The sequence below is a fragment of the Amblyomma maculatum genome, chromosome 4 (assembly GCF_055883805.1).
Source record: "Amblyomma maculatum isolate TAMU_Amacu chromosome 4, ASM5588380v1, whole genome shotgun sequence".
Classification (NCBI taxonomy): domain Eukaryota; kingdom Metazoa; phylum Arthropoda; class Arachnida; order Ixodida; family Ixodidae; genus Amblyomma; species Amblyomma maculatum.
Genome location: NC_139347.1, coordinates 130542353 through 130565345, shown reverse-complemented (window position 1 = coordinate 130565345; position 22993 = coordinate 130542353). Strand labels below are relative to the sequence as shown.

Genomic DNA, 22993 nt, shown 5'->3' with positions numbered 1-22993 from the left:
TGAGCGACATCCGTAGCGCAGCTTGTGGGTAAAGCTCGTGTGATGGCATAATGTGTTGCATAATCGTTTGCCACTGCGATCCATTTGTGACCCGACCGTGACGTTGGGAAGGGGCCAAGAAGGTCAAGCCCAACACGATAAAATGGTTCCAGGGGTACGTAAATGGTTGGAGAAGGCCAGCTGGTGGCCGCGATGGTTTTTTCCTACGCTGACACTTGTCGCAGTCTGCGATGTAGTGGCAGATACTGCGGTATAGCCCCGGCCAAAAAAAAAACGTTGCCGCACCCGGTCGTAAGTGCGAGACACACCGAGATGGCCAGCTGTGGGCAGGTCGTGGAGTTCTTCAATAACAGAGCAGCGGAGCTTTTTGGGAATCACCAAGAGGAGGGGAGGACCGTCATTATGAAAGTTACGGCGGTAGAGCACTCCATCCTGTACAACAAAACGTTGTAGAGAAGAATCTGTTCTTCCAGATGTCAGGCCTTCAGTGATGGCTCTTAAAGATGGGTCGCTGCCCTGCTCACCTGCTATGTTGGCGAGATTGGAGAGGGTGAAGACACAGGGAATATCTTCTGTGTCACTGAGATCAGGGGGCTCTACAGGATAGCGAGACAAACAATCAGCATCTTGACGAAGGCGCCCCGACTTGTAGATAACGTTGCAGGAGTATTTTTGAAGGCGCAAAGCCCAGCGATCAAGACGGACGGAGGGATCTCTCAGAGATGACAACCAACAAAGCGCATGACGGTCTGTTACAACTCAGAATTGACGGCCGAAAAAGTAAGATCGGAATTTAGCGACAGCCTATACAAGGGCGAGACACTCGCGTTCAGTAATCATAATTGCGTTCGGCGTTGGAGAGAAGGCGGCTAGCATATACGATGACGCGGTCATTGCCATGTTGGCGTTGAGTCAGCACTGCACCGATCCCATATCCGCAGGCGTCTGTTCGAACTTCAGTGGAAGCTGAGGGATCGAAATGAGCCAAGACAGGGGGAGAAGTCAGTAAGCTTATAAGCGTTGAAAACGCACCTTGCTGGTCAGGGCCCCACATGAAAGCGGTGTCTTTCTTAAGTAGGTCGGTGAGAGAACGAGTGATATGGGCAAAATGTTTGATAAAGCGGCGAAAGTATGAGCAGAGGCTGACAAAGCTGCGCACATCCTTTGAAGACTGGGGATGTGGAAAATCTTTGACGGCGTGAATTTTTGCCGGAACAGGTCGCTGCAACCAAACTGTCATTTCAATGAATTGAGCTGGAGGCCGGCTGTACGGAATAGATTGAGAATACTGGTGAGGCGTTCAAGGTGCGAAGAAAAGCGCGGCGAGAAAACGACGACATCGTCGAGGTAGCACAGGCAGGTTGTCTATTTAAATCCGCTTAGAAGGGAGTCCATCATTCGTTCAAAGGTCGCCGGTGCATTACAGAGACCAAACGGCATGACTTTAAAGTGGTACAAGCCGTCTGGTGTGACAGATGCGTTTTTTTTACAGTCCTGCTCGCCAACAGCGATCTACCATTACCCGGACCGTAAATCGATGGAAGAAAAGTATTTAGCTGCATGGAGGCAATCTAAGGCATCATCGATTCTGGGAAGAGGGTAGACGTCTTAATGATACTGTTGAGAGGGCGATAATTGACGCAAAAGCACCAACTGCTGTCTTTCTTTTTAACCAGAACGACTGGGGATACCCACGGGCTCGTCGAGGGTTCGATGATGTCTTGAGCGAGTATCTTATCAACCTCCTTTTGGATTACCTGGTGTTCTGCACCGGATACGCGATAAGGATTATTGATCGAGAACAGTACAGAAGAGGAGAAAAAGGAAAGGAGCACAGATGGCTGCAGCTGATATCTTTACTCCATTCTGAGGAGAACTAAGTCAGCATCACCATCATCATAATCAGCCGGAATATGCCCACTGCAGGGCGAAGGCCTCTCTCATATTACTCTCAACTTACCCGGTCCTGTGCTAGCTGTAACCGCTTGACCACTGCAAAACTTCTTAACCTCATCTGCCCTCCTGGCTTTCTGCCGTCCCCTGCTACACTTTCCTTCCCTTGGGATTCAATTCGTTACCCTTAGCTGCCATCGTTTCCTCTCTTTGCACTACATACCCTGCACATGGACATTTCTTCTGGATTTCATCTAGAATGTCAATAACTCAAGTTATTTCTCTGGCCCATTCATTAACATAGGTATGCACCACTTATTTGTCTAGATTGATTCTTGTCTACCTGTTTTATTTGCTCTGATCACATCTGACTTCCTCCAGGAACATACTACAAGAAATGGAAAGTGAAACACTTAGCACTGTTTCACTTCTGATTTTCACGAACGCCGCCTCAGTGCATGGTGCAAGCTCATTTTTTTTTTTTTTTTCTAATTCTTATTAAAGTTAAGCGAGAGCAGAACAAGACAGCGCCTAATTAGAGCAGTACGACGTGCAAGGTGAACAGGCCAGCATTTCATGTAGTATAAGGTTTGATTATGCTTCCTAGGTCGCATCTAGACCGGCTTATAAAAAAAAAAAAAAAAAAAAAAAAAAAGCAGCTCTTAGAACTGGGATTGAAAAGCAGCACATGAACCAACTCCCTCTACGTTAGTTTGCCTATGTTCACATCTCCTTATCTGCTAGTTCCAGACAGTACCCGTATATACAAAAGGCGGAAACCGGATAGCCTGCACTGTGAAGCCAAGAGCTGCAAAAGAATGAAACTCACCTCGAATCTGTATGGCGTCGTACACACCTTTCATTTGGACCGCACGTTTCCCGAAAATATATGTGAAGACAGCCGGAATGGAAACTGCGCACATTGTACACGGATATTCTTGAGCCTATAGAGTTTGCAACAGCGCACCAAAGTGTTGTTTTCAACAGAAGCGTCAACATTGAGTGTACGTCCGATTGAGAGCTACACAGCAAGTCACCAACACAAGCTCAAGAGCTTGCCCAGCCGTTCCTTCTGCTTACTGTTGTTTTTTTTTTTTATTTGGAGACTGGGCTGAAGGAAGACCCTTACTTTGGACAGAGAGAGCGACAAAGGAACGAACGGTGGGGGAGTGTGTGTATTCTTCGGAGAGCAATGCTGCTACATGAACCCGTGTCTCCATCCGGCGCCTCAGGGAGATCTGATAAGACCAGCCACAGCCGCTGCTCGAGTCTAGCTGTGGACCAGCATTACTAGGAGTGTGTGGTCTGCCCGCCGAGCGGAATAGTATTTTTCAAACAGCTTTCCTAATGACAGTTTCCATCGCTGTGAAGGAGTCTAGCCTGTCTGCGCATTGCCATAGGGAGCGAAGCCCAGCGGTAACTTGTTTGCTTTGTGCTTTATCTATCTCCTCCCATGCAGTGTGGCTAACTGTTCTTGTGCAGAGCCAGTCTTCAAACGAAGCGCTGCCAGCCAAAGCTCTCGGGCCTGAAGTGCACCCTGGCTACCAACGTTCCAGCTACAGCCTTGTCGAACACTGTACCCGGGGTGCGCACGAAACTAGAAAGTGTCGAAACTCAGGCCGCTATTCCCATGCTGTATTGCAAAGGTGCTACCTGCCCCGCCTTCGAGCCCCGCTCTTTCAGAATCCCTTTGTCGCTCCCCCACTGCAGGCAGCCCCTCTTGACGACGCCCCCCTCCCCCTTCTCTCCTCTCGCCGTAGGCGAGGGTTGGGAAAGGATGAGTATGGAAAGAGGGGGGGGGGCTGCATGCAGCTTCTAGTAATGTTGAGAGATAAGGTGCGCCATTTTGAAACAGACAAAAAATAACATGCGCTTAGTAAAGATTGAGCCTATGGGCACCGTGCAGAAACTCTGGGGGCAGCATTGCGCGGCGAACAGGCAGCGCCACGAGTGGGCGGCGGAGGATTTTTGTAGTGGTCGGCGCAGCCACCTGGGCAGGGCGAGTGCTTGAAAGATGCGGCTGTGGGGATGTAATTGGGGTCTGCGCTGCGAAATGGTGCCAGTTTTGGCCAACTGGAGTGATGCAGTGAAGCGTGGACAATCCGGGATCCACACGACACGAGATGGGGCTGGAAACATGAGAAACGGAAGACGGCAGAAGAAGCGCTCGCATTAGAAAAACGTCCAGCAAAAAACAAAGGGGGAGGGGTATACAAAAACATGGTAAAAATGTAAAAAAAATACAAAAACGTTTGTGGCGAACACCCTTCCTCCCACGTGTGGTGCAGCTTCACACAAAGCCAGCCTCGAACGCCCCAAGCGGGACTAGCTAAAAAAAAAAATAAACGAAAAAACGGAAAGTTGCAAGGAATTGAGCGGCGGAGAAGGATGGAACAAGTATGGGAGAAAAATAGGAATGAATGAAGCTGGAGCTGAAGAAACGAAAAAAGCCTGAAAACTCAAGAACAATTATTGTGGCTTAACAATGCCGCTGGCACTTGTACGCAGAAGACTTTTAAAACTTTTAGCTGTCTTTCTGGTGAGGCGGTTACCATAATAAAGGAAAGGATGGCGGGTCCACACTGATCAATCTGTCCATGCGGTGGCGGTCGCTGACACAGCTATGAGAATGGAAAACTACATTATGGCAGGGCACAACAAGTGATGTAGGGTTTCTATTACAGATGCATGTGTTCCCCTCTGACAGGTACATGGGAATTGTAGCATGCCTATTTTTTTTTGTTTTGTTGAAAGAATGTCCTGCTCAAATCCTGACATAAATGCTAGTAATTGTTTTTGTTACTATACTTATTTCCTCTCTAACCGTACTTTGAAATCCTTTGCTACGAAATTAATTTAGGACAGGAAGATAACAGGTGGCAGCCAGCCGCTCGCAACCACTTGCTAGGAGCAGGTTGGCATGTAATGAATGCAAGATCTGTTCAGAGCGTCCACGAATAAGTAAAAAGAAAAGTAACGTTTATCAGTGTTACTAGTCTTAATAGAGCAGTATGGCATGAGAAACAGTTCATCATTTGAGGCTGAACAGCTCAGTAGACATCGATGTGTCATTAATACAACTAAATGAAATGTGCATGGAATGGCAGACAGGGGCATTATGAATCACGTCAACAGAGGAGGGCGAAGCAGATAGCTGGAACATCGATATCAGATAAGGGAGGTTTCTTTTTTTTTTTTTCACATTTTCGTTTGGTGTTCATTAAATGAAAACGGGAAGAGCAGACAAAAGGTGTATCGGCACCTGATGAAGGCCCACCCACCCTGTATATGACTGGTGCTCATGCAAGCTATTGTAGACAGGGAAATATAGACCACAGGACAGCTTACATAAATATTATGCAATGATCAACTGCATTCACAAGCGCAGCCGCCCACTGGGCGCGCACGGCGGTCCCAGTAGATGCGAATTCCATTCGTTGGGCATGCCAATTGGCATCATCCACATAATGAAGATGCCTATTAGTTGGCCAATTTCTTTTTTTTTTTCTTTTTTTTTTTTTTTTTGACGAGGTGAGAAAGACTGCTAAAGCAGGTGAAGGCAGTGTGTTCTGTCTTCTTTTGGGAAAAAACGCTTCGTGGAAAATCTGGATGCAGCAAATCCGAGCATGATTGCCAGCTCCTTTGCTCGTTGGACGGCAGCGATCGAAACTTAGCGTTGCTTTGCTTCGTAAAGCTTATTTGGGGACGTGAAAACTATTTTATCAGGTCAGTGAAAATGTGTGCAACCCAGTGACTGCAACCTAGCAATTTATTTGTGACCATAGAATGCCACGAATAGAAAGAACGAACGGCTAATGCAACCCACACATAGCAGATCTGCCGCGTCTCAGCGGCACGGCCGGGAGCACCGGCCACTACAAAAATCTCCTTCGCGCTGCGTGGGGTGCGCACATCTCAGTGAGAGTTACTCCTGCAAGGTGCCCATAGTTCAGCACTTTAAAAAATCAGGTGTATATTGGTACTACGCATGACGTTGAATGCAGAGGGAGTAATTGCATCACTTTATTTTAATAACAGCACATAAAATATGGAGTAAACTTGATAGCTTGACCAGCCACCCTCTGGATAATAATATCTAGGGCCAGTCTTCATTATTCTTTCTCTTCATATCACGGCATGTAAATGAAAAAAATAAAATTATTTCTTTCATCCCAAAAAGTGTTATTTCTCATCGCTGTTCAAATACAACTTATTTCAAGTCCGTTGAGGGACGCTTTCGGTACTTACGCAGGCAGGCCAATTCTAATGAACACTTGCCTGCTCTTAAGCCTCTGCCATGCGCCTTTCCAACGCAATCACGCACTGAAACCATGGTGTGGCACCCACCTGTACACAAGCTTGCGCAGAAGCAATGCTCGGTATCGCAGCTTACATCATCGAGTACCGATAAGTAGGCACTTGTGGTATAGCCGCCAATGTGTGAACAAGCTGCGTAATAAGAGTACAGTGAAAATTCTTACACAAACATTTACTGCATCCTCACACCAACGCTCGCAGAAAGAATATGGAAGAAAGGGTATTTTCCCCATTTTCGCTAAACTCTGTCGCCTCAGTATAGAGCAGGTATTGGGGGAGAGAGGGTATTGTGAGCAGGGGGAGCCCATACATGGGTAAACACATGCGTGGCTTTTACTTCACGGGATTGTGGCACTGTTGGGAGATCCGAAATGCGGGAACCGCCATCTGGAAAAGCGTGCTACAACCCTGTACTCTGCAGAATTGGGCATCTTCCGGGCCTAGTACCAGTAGTGGCTTTCAGAGTGGCTTGTTGGGCCTGTTGGTCGAACATTATGTTAAAACAGCGTTAGAACACTGACAGATGAATGAATTTGTGTTCGTCTCTTTCTATCTGTCCGTGTTCTAGCGCTGTTTTAACATAGTGGCTTTCGTTGCTTTGTTTTTAGTTAGTTTAGCAACACACACATGGTGTATGCGTGTGTTTGGCACAATGCAGACAAAGGGACAGGACGCTACCTGAAAGCAGGAATATCGCTCATGCGAGAAGCGAGCAAATGCTTGCAGAACAACACGCGGAATTCACGGAAGAGAGGAGGCCCCTTTACAGAAATGGCTAAGCAGAATGAAAATGCAGTCCTGTCATGATTCAACCTGCCAGTTAGAGAATACCATGATAATGTGGAATTGGATTTAATTTAACCTCAACTGTCTGCTTTGTTATTATTATTATTATGTAGTCAGTCTTAGAGTGAGTGTGAGATGCTGAATGGTAGTGTTGCGTGCTCAAGAGTAGGTATCATGCAAACTCTCAATGTTTCTTCTCCGAAGTTTTCCTCTTGTTCGGACCTTGCAGATACTTTAACAGTATGCAAAACAGGTGTTCTCTGGTGCGACTCTCGCCTTGGCAACATGCATAAAAGTACTTCATACCAGTTAGTCTTCTGTATGTGAATAAAATTTAGAACACTTAAAACATTTCAATGAAGCTGTAAGCTACGATATTACAGACCGCTTTAACCAAGCCAAATGAAAGTACCTGTGTGGATTTGGGGCCGCAGGTCTTGCTCGAGGTCCAAGTGGCCTGGAGGGCTCAATTTTGATGTCACCCTCCCACCTCATTAGGTAAAAAAAGCATTTTTATAGCGGGTCGGGCCCGGCCCATGCAGACTTCGATCGCCGAGTGTAAAAAGATGTTTTGTAGCTTTCCTCGAATGTGAACTCTGCTTTGTGTCAGTTAAAAACACCAATTTAACAGTTGCGGAATTTCTGCAGCATTGAACCACCATCACTTTTTCGTTATGTATCGTGACGTACGAAGCACAGAAAACAATGTTTTCGATGAGACGTTGAAAACTGATATAAACGTGGTCTACCTCTACAGTGAAGCTGATCTTGGCAAAGTGATGACGAAGTAAGAACACTGTCACGCTGGCGTGTGTAGGAAATCTTCACCGGATAAGGCAACCGAAGTTTCACTTGCCAACACAAGAGGCCGATATATGATTAGGCCGATAAGTTAATTGGGTAATTCCAAGCAGAAAATGTAAATGTTGTCCGCAGCAGCTGGGAGTAATTGAGAAGTGCTAGAAGTTAATGAGTAGTGTCAATCGAATGTTGTGACTGAAAAAAAATTAGGCCAAATAAGTTAATTAGGTAATTAATTAGAGGCAAAGATGAAGAATCGTGTTCGCAGCAGTTGAGTAATTAAGAAGTGGTAGAGGTATGAGTGGTGTTAATCAATAGAGGGTGACGTAATTTGTCCGAAAAAATAGGTCAATGAGTTAATTAGGTAAATAATTAGAGGCAAAAATGCAAAAGTAAAGGTGAAAATGGTCTCACTAGCCGATGGCTTGGCGCTACATTTGAATGTCTCAAATATTAAAACAATTAATTAAATTAGTCGTGGTGATGTCAACGATGTGATGTTATGCAACCTGACGTCTAGCCAAAAAAGAAAGGATTGGCACGCAATTTGAAAGTTTGAAAGTACCAAAGACTAAAGTAGTTAATTAAGGCAGTCAGTTAGGGTGACGTCAAGGATGTGAAGTCACACAACCGGAAGTAGAGCTAAAAGTCATAGGGAGTGGCTTGCAATTTGAAAGTACCGAAGACTAAAATGGGTGAATAATGTGGCGTTAAAGGATGCGATGTCAATCTACCTATGCCGAATAGAAAGGAAAATTTTTATAAAAAAAGAAAGGGATATGCATTGGTTCATGCATCGTGCCATTGCTCAGCGACATTTATCTTGCAATGATTGACAAGGTACTCGAAAAACGTCTTGTGGGTATAAATGTTAGTTTGTTTAGGTTTGTTGATGATTATCTTGTTTTAGTAGAATGTGACTTGGCCAGGTTTGACAAACAACGTGGATTACCTTTGTTATGTTTTTTCTGATCTTATGGCGCCACTTGAAATAACGCACGAAGTGCCAGCAAACGGTCTTATAAAGTTTCTGGACCTGACATTGCATATTACCGCTGTTCATTGTTGATGGTCATTTGAGCCCAGAAATGAAAAGCCATTGCTTCCATACAGCTCAGCTCACTCGAAACTAGTTAAAAGTGGCATGGTGACGTCATGCTTAAGCAGTGCTGTGAAAAAATCCTGCACCCACAAAGTTACCTGCAGTTTTTCAGGTCAAGTAGACAGGCTTGTTCAGGCAGAATACCCTCTTGAGATGCTTGCTTCAGTAGCAGAAGGAATGTTAAAAAAGCTAAAACTTGGTGACAGGGTCAAACAAAGTAACGTCGAAAAGAATGTGGCCGTTATACCATATATCCATGTTCTGTCCCATAATTTGAAAAGAATAGGAAAAAGAGCTGGTGTTGATGTGGTGTTTTCAGCCCCTGTCAGATTAAGTTCCATGTGCTCGCGTGTGAATAGAACTGGTAAGAATAGAGAAGATGATGTTAACAATTGTAAAAAAAATCATCTCAGCAAATATGTGTGTTGTATAAATAATGTTGTTTACCCGATCCCCCTCTCCTGTGGTTCTTCGTACATTGGACAGACTGGCCGTTGTCTGAATGACAGACTTAGGGAACATCGCACTAATGGTAAGAATGCTGCTTGCCACATAAGAATTCACTGTCGTGACTGCTTGTGTTATCCTTTATTTAACAAAAGCCAGATTGTCACCACCCACAAAGATAAGTTAACAAGGGAGATCATTGAGGCATCGGAAATTAAGCAGCTTGGTGCGAACTGTGTCAGCACACCATCCGTTGCCATATCAGAGAAAGAGCTCAACTATCTGCTATCCTATAATTGCCGGACTTGAAAATATCTGCATGCCAGAGTGATACGGGTTGACTTTGCTGTCCCATGTTTTCATTTCATGTTATTTCTGCGGCGCCAGGGTATATATAGTGTTGGCACCCTGAATAAACTTATGTTGTTAGTTCAGCGCTGTGTCTGTCTCATTCTCTGGTCTAGGCTTCGTGCCGTTGCGCTGCACCACTTGAAGATGTCAGAGCAACTAGCCCTCCAGTTCATATTGTACGCAACCGGAAGTAGAGCTAAAAAAGGGCATAGGAAAGGATTGGCACGCAATTTGAAAGCTAGTAAGTACCAAAGACTAAAGTAAACGTGCCCTGGCCCTCCGTGAAATACGAAGACGTCCTTTAGTGCCACTTTGTACCCGCTGCACACTATCGCCATGCCAACCTGGGCTGCAATTGCCTCCAAGACTAAAGTAGTTAATTAAGGCAGTCAATTAGCGTGACGTAAAGGATATGACGTCACGCAACCGGAAGTAGAGCCGAAAAAGGCGATAGGAACGGATTGGCGCGATATTTGAAAGTACCGAAGACTGAAATGGGTAAACAAGAAGGGAGTTAATGTGATTTCAAAGGTGTGACATCATACAACCGGAATTAGGGCCAAAAAAGGCGCCATAGGAAAGATCGGTGCGCAATTTGAAAGTTCCAATGACTAAAATGGGTAAACAAGAAGTGAATTAATGCGATGTCACGCAACCGGAGTAGAGCCGAAAAAGGCCATAGGAAGGGATTAGCACGCAATTTGAAAGTACTAAAGACTAAAATGGGTAAACAAGAAGTGAATTATAGTGACATCAAGGATATGACGTCACGTAACTGGAAGTAGAGCCGAAAAAGGGTATGGGAAGGGATTGGCGCGCTATTTGGAAGTATTGAATATTAAAATAGTTAAGGCAGTCAATTAGGGTGACGTCAAGAATGTGACATCATGTAACAAGTAAAGCCAAAAAAGGGCATAGGAAGGTCATCATCATCATCATCAGCCTGATTATACCCACTGCAGGGCGAAGGCCTCTCCCATATTTCTCCACTTAACCCGGTTCTGTGCTAGCTGCATCCACTTGACCCCTGCGAACTTCTTAATCTCATCCGCCCACCTAACTTTCTGCCGCTCCCTGCTACGCTTTCCTTCCCTTGGAATCCAGTTTGTTACCCTCAGCGACCATCGGTTATCCTCTCTTCGCACTACATGTCCTGCCCATGTCCATTTCTTCTTAATTTCTACTAGAATGTCGGTAACTTGAGTTATTTCTCTGACCCACTCTGCACGCTTTCTATCTCTTAATGTTACCCCTACTATTTTTCGTTCCATAGCCCTCTGGGTTGTCCTCAACTTAAGTAGAACTCTCTTGGTTAGCCTCCACGTTTCAGCCCCATAGGTGAGTATTGGCACTCACATAGGAAGGTATTGGCACGCAATTTGAAAGTACCAAAGACTCAAATGGGTTTACAAGAAGGGAATTAATGCGACGTCATGCAACCAGAAGTAAAGCCGAAAAAGGGCATAGGGAGGGAGTGGCACGCAATTTGAAAGTACCGAAGACTAAAATAGGTAAACAAGAAGTAAATTAAGCTACTAGAAGCAGCCAGAAGCAAGCAACAGCAGCATCCATGCTTTCACATTACTCCAATGCAGATTCTACCGGGCTCTTTAATTTTGCTGCTGAATTTGGACACGAACTTCAAGATTGTCGTTTCACGTAACTGAGGCGTGCGCCTTGATTCCGCGAAACAGAACCACGGCAATGGTCACAGTGGACGGCCAGTTGCCCACCCCTCGCCAGTGTGCCTACTCCTGCGTGGTGCTCCTGAAGTGTAATGTTTCTGCAGTATCCAATTTGTCCCATGTAGCGTTTGACAGGATAGTGATATCTGGTAAACGACGGTACTCTCCCACAGGATGAACCTGCCTACGTGCTTGATGCTGCAGGCCAGCTTGTACTTGATGCTGCACCATATTGCACATGCCAGCCAGCCAGTTCTTGGGGTGCAGTAAAGACGACTACGACGGCATTGAGAAACTTGATAGCAATATGAAATGACTACAGGCCTTGTAGTTTGTACTTTTTCACAGCGGCAGTGCTTCTCTACACCCGTAGCATCACTGGCAAGGGCCTCTTAAACAAGGATGACCACTTCACAGGAAAATCTTGCATTGATCAATGTTTTCAGCCAGATGCTGATGCTGTGTGTCGTTTCATGTAGGCAGGATTATTCAAGAGAGGCATGCAGGGAGTTTTTAGCCATACCATTCTTAAGAAGCTTGGGTTGAGCTAACTAGTGGTTTAAAATAACTTTCTTAGCAAGGCTGATACCTCCAGCAGGCTTGGATTCTGCGGACAGCAATATATAAAGCTAAGAACTGCAAGCATCCTTGCGCTGGCATCATTATAGGCGAAGCCAAACCTGAAAGCGCATTCAGCAAAGATTTATAGAACCTGATTGAGCACTGTCATACCCTCTCATGCATGAGTCTGTCATAACATTCGGCATTATAATCGTTGGGCATTACAGTGCATGAAACTTGTTCTGACTACAGAATGGAGCTATAAATCGATACTCCAGTAAGGACTTCAGCAGGTTAACACGAAATGCAAACGGATACTGGAAATGAAACAACTCTTTTTTTCCCTGTACTCACTGCTCACATACTATTACTTCCCCAACAATATTAAAACGCCTCTGAAAAAAATTGTCTTAAGAAGACGGAAAAAGTAAAACCTAATGCTATAGCAATTACAAAAAAGAGAATGTGTTGCAATTACATGCCGTACATATTTAATGTACGATATGACTGTTTTTGCTAATCCACAACAAAGCAAAACATGGTAAAAATAAGAAAATTCTCCTTTTTTTGGAAACACATGAAAACGATTACATCAGATGTTGAACTGCAGTTTATTTTATTGGGGCTTTTGTCAGCACAGATTCACTGCTGTTTTGTTTTGCAAACACATGACAACGATTACATCAGATGTTGAACTGCAGTTTATTTTATTGGGGCTTTTGTCAGCACAGATTCACTGCTGTTTTGTTTTGCAAACACATGACAACGATTACATCAGATGTTGAACTGCAGTTTATTTTATTGGGGCTTTTGTCAGCACAGATTCACTGCTGTTTTGTTTTGCAAACACATGACAACGATTACATCAGATGTTGAACTGCAGTTTATTTTATTGGGGCTTTTGTCAGCACAGATTCACTGCTGTTTTGTTTTGCAAACGCATGACAACGATTACATCAGATGTTGAACTGCAGTTTATTTTATTGGGGCTTTTGTCAGCACAGATTCACTGCTGTTTTGTTTTGCAAACACATGACAACGATGACATCAGATGTTGAACTGCAGTTTATTTTATTGGGGCTTTTGTCAGCACAGATTCACTGCTGTTTTGTTTTGCAAACACATGACAACGATTACATCAGATGTTGAACTGCAGTTTATTTTATTGGGGCTTTTGTCAGCACAGATTCACTGCTGTTTTGTTTTGCAAACACATGACAACGATTACATCAGATGTTGAACTGCAGTTTATTTTATTGGGGTTTTTATCAGCACAAATTCGCTGTTGTTTGTTTTCCCTTAATTTTGCTGCGAATTGGGATTTGCACAGCTTATGAAAGCTCTATGCAAAGCTTTGCTGCCCAGGCAGTCAAGAAATACCTTCTGATGCATCGACCTCATGCAAGCTACTACATACAGGAAAGAAAAAAAGACGCGTGGCAGGGTCGCAGCAGATAAGATCAACCAACCTTGGTCTTTTGTGTTTAACGTTTCTTCTGTGCATCCCTTTTCTTTAGGACGCGCTTTTTTTTTCTGGATCTGCATTTCCCTAATGGCAAAGAAATGTTAGCAGTTGGAAACGGTGGTCCTGAGTACTTCGCCGGTCCCATCATGTTTTGTGAGGCTGGAAACACCTACATCTCTGTCGGTGACTCCCTGCAGCTGGGGTCATTCTTAGACTCTTCTTCACCATGAACGCCAGAGCAGTTGTGTGGCATTCGTTCCTGCTTCTTCGCCGTTTCTGCTGTGTATTATTTTTTTAATCGATATTTATTGCCTCAGGGCATCACTAGGGTATGAGATGAAGGATAAATAAATGAAATATCCTTTTCTTTCGAAGCCTAGCTATAGCGCCTGTGCCCTGTTCCATTACATCTGTTTTCTATAGAACTCAGGCCCAGTGGAGGAGAAAATGCTTGCTCACCCGTGCCTTTAGTGTTGCCGCATACATTTTCTTATACAGAAACTACGCTTTTTGTGGAACATTTGCCCTCTCCCTTACCTCACCTTCTTTGCCCTCCCTTACCCTCACCCTCACAAGTTTATCAGTGCTCATCCTCCCTCACCCTTCCCGCACCAAGTCAAATCCTCATGAGGATAAGGGTGAGGACGCCCTCATGAGGGTTCACCCTCGTGAGGATGCCCATGTCTATGCAAGACTGCCGATTTTTGACAGGATTGTCCAGTTGTATGACAACAGGGCAGCACCACAGGCCTTCGCTGTAGCTCTCGTCAGAGCAAATGCAGTCCCACTGGCATGCATCGGCTAAAGGCTGAGAACTGCATCCACAGTTTGCCAGGTGTCCCAGCTAAATAACTTTAAAAAGTTTTGAAAGGAGTGGAGGTTCCTAGCCCTGGTGAGATGAGCTGAGGGCGATTAAAAGGTGCTGGCCTAGCCTGCAGCACATTTTTCATTCCACAAGGTTATTTAGCTAAGACTGTTTATATTAATTCACTCCAGGTGCATTGTCAGTGGCAGAAGTTGTAAACCATGTTGAAAAACGGCTAGTTGCAATATATGCTCCTAGACAGCATTAATGCTGCTTTTTATACTGGCTTTCAGTAAAGCTCATTATATTACCTGAAGGTTGCGTCTGGGAGAGTGCTTCAGGGAAGAGTCAGTGGATTTTTTTTTCCCGACACGTGTGGCGACGCTCAAGTAGCATCGTCACATGAAATATTTTTATTTTGAGAGTTATTTAAGGCTGTTACCCCATAGGGGGCATCCTTTAATCGAAATGCCAGATAAGCTTGTACTGCCAACTCTGTTGTATCGGGTGTGTCAGAGGCAGGCAGAGTTTCCAATTCCCAGAGCCGATCAACGTAGGAAAGAGCACACACAAACAGTTATACCGTTGGTGGGGCGGTGAATAGTGAAGCTTTGAAATCTTGTCATGCCAAGGCATTTGTCAAGGGTTGGTTAAAGAAGACGATGTGACAAGGTTGTAGCATCAAAGCACTCACGCGGCTTCACAACCACCTTGTAAAGCAGTGACTGTCTAGGCTGAGAAGAAAGGCGCCCTCTTTTCTGAGCAGTTCCTTCGAAGCATGTTTCAGACTCTGCTGTCAATTGGGCAGTTTGCTTGATAGGAGATGTGCCTGGAGAATGAAGGCATTCCATCACAGTCCTTGTTCGCTGCACTTGGAAAGCAGTGTGGTTACCCCTCGCCTCGATGAAGGACGACTGTCGCCAGTGCACTTGGCGAGCAAGTGGTGGCTTATCAGCGCATGCAGCAAAGTTGAGGCGATGGCATTGCAGAAAATCTGTAAAATGACAACTGATGGGCCGCACTGGAAATACATCTGATTCACGATTTATAAAGTATTATTTTAGCATGACAACGCATTCAACACATTTTTCCGGAAGGAAAACTTTTGCATATTTGAAATCAGCAGAAAAAACAACACTCATCGGAAGTTTCATCAAATTTGGTTAGTAAATAACAAAATTCGTTTTAAGACCCTTGTCTCCCCTTAACCACTAAGCCACCATGACAGTGCGACAGATTCTGTGCCTTTCCTATAATAATAATAAAGTAATAATAATTGGTTCACAGGTAGGGAAAGGCGCAGTATCTGTCGCACTTGTAGCCGTAGACACCTGAACCGTGCCGTAAGGGAAGGGAGGAAGGTGGGAGTCAAAGTGGAAAGAGAGAAAGGGGAGCTGTAGTGCAGGGCTACTGAGTAATTTCGACCACCTGGGGATCTTTAACGTGCGCTGACATCGCACAGCACACGGACACCTCTTTGTTTCGCCTCCATCGAAGCGCAGCCACTGCGGTCGGGTTCGAACCTGAGTACTCCGGCACAGTAGTCGGGTGTCTTACCACTGCATCACCCCGATTAAATTTACATATTTTTACTTAGGAGATGACATCCACATTGTAGTAAAAGCTGATAAATACGGATATTTAGTGAAGTTCCGCAGAGTCCCTAGCCACGTGGGACTCAACGGTACTCCGGCACAGTAGTCGGGTGTCTTACCACTACACCACCCTGATTAAATTTACATATTTTTACTTAGGAGATGACATCCACATTGTAGTAAAAGCTGATAAATACGGATATTTAGTGAAGTTCCGCAGAGTCCCTAGCCACGTGGGACTCAACGGGATTAAGAACACGGATGAATGCACTGCCCATACTCATAACACTGTAATAAAACAAATCAACATTTTTCATAAAGACTTACGAAGCTTGTACCGAGTAAACAACAAAATGGCAGGCTTCATGGTATAATGATCAATAGCAAATTACACCTTGTTAAGCATATTCAAGAATGAAAGTCATACAGTCAACAGCACTTAATCGAGTAATCCTATGTCACCTCGACATTGGTCATATATACATCTTGCACAAAACTTAGCTTCTCAAAGAATAAAATCCTGTATGTGATGCTTGCGGAGATGACCTAACAATTTACCATCTTCTATTGTGCAAAACTTGAAGTGAGAAGCATTTTAACTTAGAAGGGTCAGGGTTCCGGCTAGTGGGTAACCTACGTGAGGTTCTGTAGCGCACAACAGTGGTGGCGGTGGCGTAGCAGTAGAACATCCGCCTCGCATGCAAGAGGACAGGGTTCAAATCCCGGTGCCGCGCAATTCTCCACCGGATTAAAAAAAAAATAAAAAGAGGAGACGCAACACAAGTGCAAACTTCCACTAAACAAATTTTTATTTTGCTCTGACAGCTTTATGCAGAAACAAGCGATGTTTATCTTGTTATTCGCATTATGAGTCAACACACAAGAACAAAAAGCACACACCGACCTGCCTGTGAGCACTTTTCATGCAATTGCCTACGGCCCGAATCCGAAAATATTTTCTTCTTTTGATAGTGAAACAGTACTACTAACACACTTTTCCAACCCCTCTTTTTCCATTGCCACAGCTTCTATTATCTCTCTCGTTTTTTCATCACCATGTTCGCCTATCGCTGAGCAAACTTCAAACTTTGACACGCACTTGTGACCACGGCAGTGACGAGTCAAATTGCCCAAACTCTCATCTTTAACATTTCTGTGGTATTCACTAAGTCGCCTATTTAGGCAGTGGCCTGTTTGCCCTATATACAACTTGCCACAAGAAAGTGGTAGCCTGTAGACATTCTTCGTACATGCCACGAACTGGTTCTTACGCCGTATAGAGCAGAAACTCCGATCAGTGTCATCGGGGCATGTGACCTTACACATACCGAGATTTTTCTGGTGCTGACATGCAAACTTTTACCTCAATTTTCTGTGCAATCTTTTTGAGCACGTGGGAAAGGTTGTGAATGTAGAGTATTACCACAATTTTCTTGTTCACATCTTCACCTTTATCTGTCAACCTTGTGCTTTTGACCTGCTTGCGCAGGCTTTCTGTTATTGCAATTATGAGGTGCCTCGGGTAACCTGCTTCCTGTAGGCAGTCTACTTGATTCCTGAAACTTGTCTGCATAGGCATGTACATGACGTATTGACTGCATTAGAAAGGCATGTTTTTATTACCCCTCTCTTGATCAACTTCGTGTGTGCCGAGGAAAAAGGGGTAAAAGCTGTCTGAGTGAAATAAAAATTAATTTAGTGGAAGTTAGTGCTCTGTTGTGTCTCTTTTTTGTTGTGCACTATGGAACCTCATGTCACCAGGCATTTTAAATCGGTTGAAAACATTTCATTTTGCCCAAGCTTCTTGCTATGAGGAAATGCCCATGTGAAATTTCACGTTCGACTTAAAAAAAAAAGCAAATCTTCTAAAGAAACTTAACAAAAAGTATTTTTTAGCATGGCACCACATTCAACCCTGTATTTGACATGAAGGCCTCAGTTGCCAATATCCATGCTTACATGAAGGCAACAGTAGCGCATTGCATTTCATTTCGTAGTGCCTAAAGGTAATGCGATACGATAGTTTACGTGTAGTGCATCATCTCTAGCACGGTGGTGGTGGCACACTGTCTCATAATGAAAACAAAGGGGGTGCTTTTGTTGTCACAGGTCTTTGTTTATTTTGCTTTCTGGCTGGCCGTCGTCTTCTCTGTGGGAAAGGATAGCGAGGACAAGTATAAATTGGGGATAGCAAGAAAGGAGAGAGGAGTGATGTCAAGTGACGATTTCGCCTTTCAGTGCTTGACGAGGGCACCCCGCATCCGTTAATGGCCTCTGAGATGATGCTACCGCTGGGTTTACGTGCATGGCAAAAGTCAACTTTCTCCTCTCAGTCCAGCTCTGCCTGGCACATTACTCCTGTTTACATTACTGTGATGTGCTATAAACAGTATGCGATGAAATGTTCTAGTTGTCGCATTTATCTAAGCATGACTTATGCACCACAATGGCTAACACAACACATTCAAGGACGGTGAAAACGGTAGCTTATGTAGACTATAGATTTGTAGAACATTTTACTTGGCTGTTATTCTAGGTGATCTACAACTTCTGTATTGGTGCTTTATTCCGAAAGCCAACAGTTAAAAAGTCGGCTAATTATTTACTATTGAACTCAGTTTGGAGTATGAAATAACTAATGAAGATTCTGCCATGCGATTCTCAATACAGCTGGATTCACTGGGGTAGGGCACACCATCTTTTTTAAATCCTTCATTACACCTAGCAGGGACACTTGGTATAATCGACCAATACTACTTTAGGCATTGCCAGATTTCAGATTAGTTTACGAGTAGGATAGAGAGTAAGATGTGTAGGAAAATTGCATAAAACAAGGGCTGTCTTGCGGCAAAATGCTGCCATTATTGGCTATTTATTTATTTATTGATACCTCAAAGGCCCCATTTTAGCGGTATTACATGAGGGAGTGGTTGACGAGTACATGAATCATTCGATAGATGATCTGAAGGTTGATGGGATGGAATGACAGTGTTTGGCAAGTCATTCCAGTCCCGTGGGGTGCGAACAAAAAAAGATGACAGATGCGCAGATGTCCAGGCAAGCAGAGGGTAAACGGTCTTTTCATGGTTCGTGCGGCTGGAGGTATGGGGGGGCGGGGCTGATGAAAGACTTGAGCAGGGGGTGATGGTAAAACTTCTGAAAAGGCAGAGTCTAGCAATTTTGCGTTTGCGTGCTAAGCTAGTAAGGGGAGCATTTTGTTTTAGTTCAGTGACACATACATGATAGGAATAAGCCGAGTATATGAATCATGTCGCGCGGTTTTGTGTAGCTTCTAGTTTGCTGGAAAGGTTATTTTGGTAAAGATCCCGGACAGCGCATGCATACTCTAGTTTGGGGCGAGTAAATGTTAGATAAGCTAGTAACTTAACTTATGGGGGAGTTGCACGCAGTGCTCGCAGATAAAAGCCGAGCACGCGATTAGCTTCGTTTGTTACCTGTGTTATATGAGGGGATCAGTTTATATCCCTGGTCTGTAAGAACCATGAATGCGAAAAATGGGCCCTACTAAGTACTAAAACATGTTCAGTCTACTATGTGGCAGATGAGATATCAATTTTTGATACAGCACTTTTGCCGATGCGCAGTCACCATTAGTTCCCAATGTGAGCATGTCTCTGAAATTGTCACCAATTCCTTTATGTACAGTGTGTTATGTTTTTCTTTTGTGAGTGCCTGTTAGTTTGATTGTATACTTCATGCACTTCAGTGCAGTGTGCTCTTGAATAAGAAGCAACACTCACTTCACATCGCCAATTAGGTGCTCTTAGCTTTTGTCATAAGATGGCACCGCACTGTTTTAAATTTTAGGTGAAACCGTAACCACTAAGTTTTATGTCTACTAATCATACTTCCCTGGTCTGCAAGAACCATGGATGTGGATAATGGGCACTACTAAGTACTAAAATATGTCCAGTCTACTATGTGGCAGATGAGATATGAATTTTTGATACAGCACTTTTGCCGACGTGCAGTCACCATTGCACTCGCTGATCATGGTTTCCAGCATGGGACTACATAAAAATGGGCGTATAAAGTGATTGCAAAATTCTTTTCAGACGTTTTCTACAGTGTGCCTAAGAAGTCCACTTTAGACAGCAGGCTTTCCGTAGTGCTGATAAACATTGCATGGTTAAGACAGTTTTTATTCCTTTTAAAAACAAAATGGAGTCCTTGTGAGAAATCATATATTATGCCATCTAGGTGCAGCTTCTTCAAAGTAAGATTTTTTTTTGTGAGATCGCTGTGGGCTTAAGCTTCTGAACAGTGGTCACAAAGTCCTCGCTGGGGTGAAGTTCAGGCGGGGAATAGTTTCACAAAAAGAGAATCGAGGAATGAGCCAACATGGCTGAGTGCAGTCTTGTAATGCCCATATGTAATGATATTGGTTTTCTCTACAATTTAGTGAGGTGGCAGGGGAAAAAGCATCTCAGTTCTTAAAACCAATTTTAGGATCACTATTTGTCTGCTGCTTCGTAACAAACAGCACCACTGAGAGAACTTGGCAATTGATTTTTGCTGTCAACAAAACTTGTACAGTTTTCTCATGTGCCTCTGTTAAGCAGTGTTGTAGCTGCCAACTATGCAGCAAAGCGAGGTGTGCTGTATGTCTTTGTTACCAAGCAGATTGCTAGAGAAAGGAGCTCTTAGATCTGTATAAGAATGATTGCTCTGCTATGCTGCTCTTTTCCATTTGCAGGCCCTTGATGAGCTGCATCCTGTGGTGAGTTGCTATGCAAAGGTGTTTTGCGACGCTTTGCAGAAGAGCACGCTGAAAGTAGTTCGAGTGACCTGGTGTATGCTGACAGACAGTGCAGTGCGTCACCTCATGCGTAGCATATGCGGTATCGAGTCCATCACAGAGCTGTCCTTGGATTGGCGCAAGTTTTATTCCAAGGGCGTCAAAGTTGCAGAGCGCGCAGTGGCTAGCATTGTTGCCCAGTCAAAGTCACTCCGTGTCCTTGATGTCACCAATTGTTCACTCTTTTGGAAGTCTGTAACTCTTATTGAATCTCTGGAGAAAAATGAGAGCATAGAGGAACTTATGGTTGGTGGCACTGTGCTGACGGATCAACAAGGAACTGCGTTCCACCATTTTCTTTCTTGCAACAAAACGTTAAGAACTCTGACCATTGAGCACAGTTACTGTGAGTCATCGAAGGTGGACATTGTTTTCAATGCGCTCCTGGGGAACTCTACGCTGAATGTACTACGGCTTAAGCACTTTCACCTGGACCTGGTCACTGCCCTGGCCTTTGTTCGTCTCATCGCCATAAGCAAATCTCTGTTGGAGGTGGACGTTTCTTCCTGCTATTGGGACTTAGATTCGCTGCATGAACTGCCACATGACCAGAGCGGGATGGAGGACCCAATCCACCGCTATGCTGTTGACTTGATTGGCAGAATTTCTCAAGCCTTTCCCTTCATATTAGCGCTGAAGAGGACATCTTCTCTGCGAAGGCTTTCTCTGCCACAGACCTTCTGTGAAAGCGATAACCGCCAGCTTCTTACAGAAGCTGTTAACTGCCACACATTAGAGCAGCTCTGCTTTGACCGCATATATGATGCGGGGTCATTTTACCAAGCACTGCAAAGCATGCACGCTTGCAATAAGGTGAAGCTCAACACTTGTTTGTGGTATGCGGATGAATTTGTGTTGGCCCTGCAGTCGTATGGCAAGCTCTTGAGTGGGGGGGTAGAGGCTCACAAGTTAACTAACCTGGACCGACTAGCATTTCACAAAGTAATAGCAGCCCTGCCTCTGCATGACCACATCACTGGGCTGGATCTGAGTCTGAGCTATGGGCTGTATGTGACGGTAGAGGACGCAACACTCATTGCAGGCTACCTATCGTCAACGCGAGTCCTGAAAAATGCATGCTTCAGGTTTCACATCTCAAAAGAGCTCGCACACATCATTGTTGGTAGCCTGTGCAAGAATGACACTATAGAGAAGCTCTCTGTCCGGTACTGGGAAATGGATGAAGATGATGTCGACAAGTTTTGTACTTGGGTGGCTGCTAGCAGGAAGGTGTACCACCTCTATTACTTCTGTGGTAACCTGCAGGCAAGCCGTATGCTCAGCAGCCTGCATCAGCTGCTTTCCAATGGCTACACTCTCACCTCCTTGTACATTTTGCAGTACTCTCACAACTACCACTACTGGCATGCAGTGCAGCAGCTGATGCGGCGCAACCTGGCCCTAGTTGAGTGCGCCGTGAGCTTCGTGTTAGGTTCGACCCTGAAGCGGGCGGCAACCGCCTTCGAGCGCATCTGGTGGCATCCGCAGGTGGCTTCCAGAATTCAGCAGAAACTCCAGCTGGGCCCCACAGAAGTGAGCGTGAAGTTTCAGGAGTGCAAACGGCGCTTGCAGGTTGATTTCTGGCAAATAGCTGGTGTCGTGCGCAGTGAACTCGTCTGCCACGAGCGGGCTGACCAAAAAATGCAGATTGATCAGCTCGGAATGGATGCATGGCTGTGCGTGCGTGCCTTCCTCACCTTGAGCGACGTGCTGGACGGGCCACCGAAGAAACAGTTGAGAAAGAGGAAACGAGTGTGATGTGTGGATGCTGGAGACCTCATCATTTTCCACTGTGGGATGTGTGACTTGACATGTTTGTGTGTTTTGAATTTCCATTTGGTGCACACGATAGGGGCAGTCATCTGCGACCTCTGTGTTCTTGCAGGGAGATGCAATATTGTTCTGTAAAGTTCCTTTCTTAATGTGGTTGTGGACCCTTGGGAGCTCCAGGAAAGCATCCTGTGAAGTTGAGTTATAGTAATTTTAATATTGTGTAAGCACGATCACTCATGTTGCTTGAGCGAGCATTGTCATTTGTCCCTCCGGCTTCATGTAAAGCAACTGCCACAAAGGTTGTTTGATGGTTGCATTCAGAGTTTCTCTTTATGCCTTTTTGAAGTTCAAGTTTGTTCAGCATAAAACATACAGTGTCATTGGTTACCGTGTTTGTCTTTGTGGCTTTCCAGGAAGCTACCGCATGCTTTGTTAGAAAATGTGCAAGCTGACGCTGAGCGTGGTGCGGTTATCCAATTTGTGTGTGCTGCATTGTGCCGTGTAGCCACGCATGGATGCAGAGTATTTTCAGTAAAGCACATCTTAATTCACTCTCTTCATTTTGATCATCATTTGGTTCCTGCTTGCGAAAT

The 22993-nt window shown here is 44.6% G+C and overlaps 1 protein-coding gene across 1 annotated transcript in view; it reads left to right on the top strand.

Annotated features, from left to right (window-relative positions):
* LOC146192583 (uncharacterized) overlaps positions 1-22783 on the top strand; it is a 53692-nt gene extending 30909 nt beyond the window's left edge. The window contains exon 4 of the mRNA XM_084602483.1: positions 20526-22783. Coding sequence (XP_084458609.1) covers positions 20526-22385 — 1860 coding nt within the window. The 3' untranslated portion in view covers positions 22386-22783. The remainder of the gene's footprint in view (positions 1-20525) is intronic.
* The last annotated feature ends 210 nt before the right edge of the window (positions 22784-22993 follow it).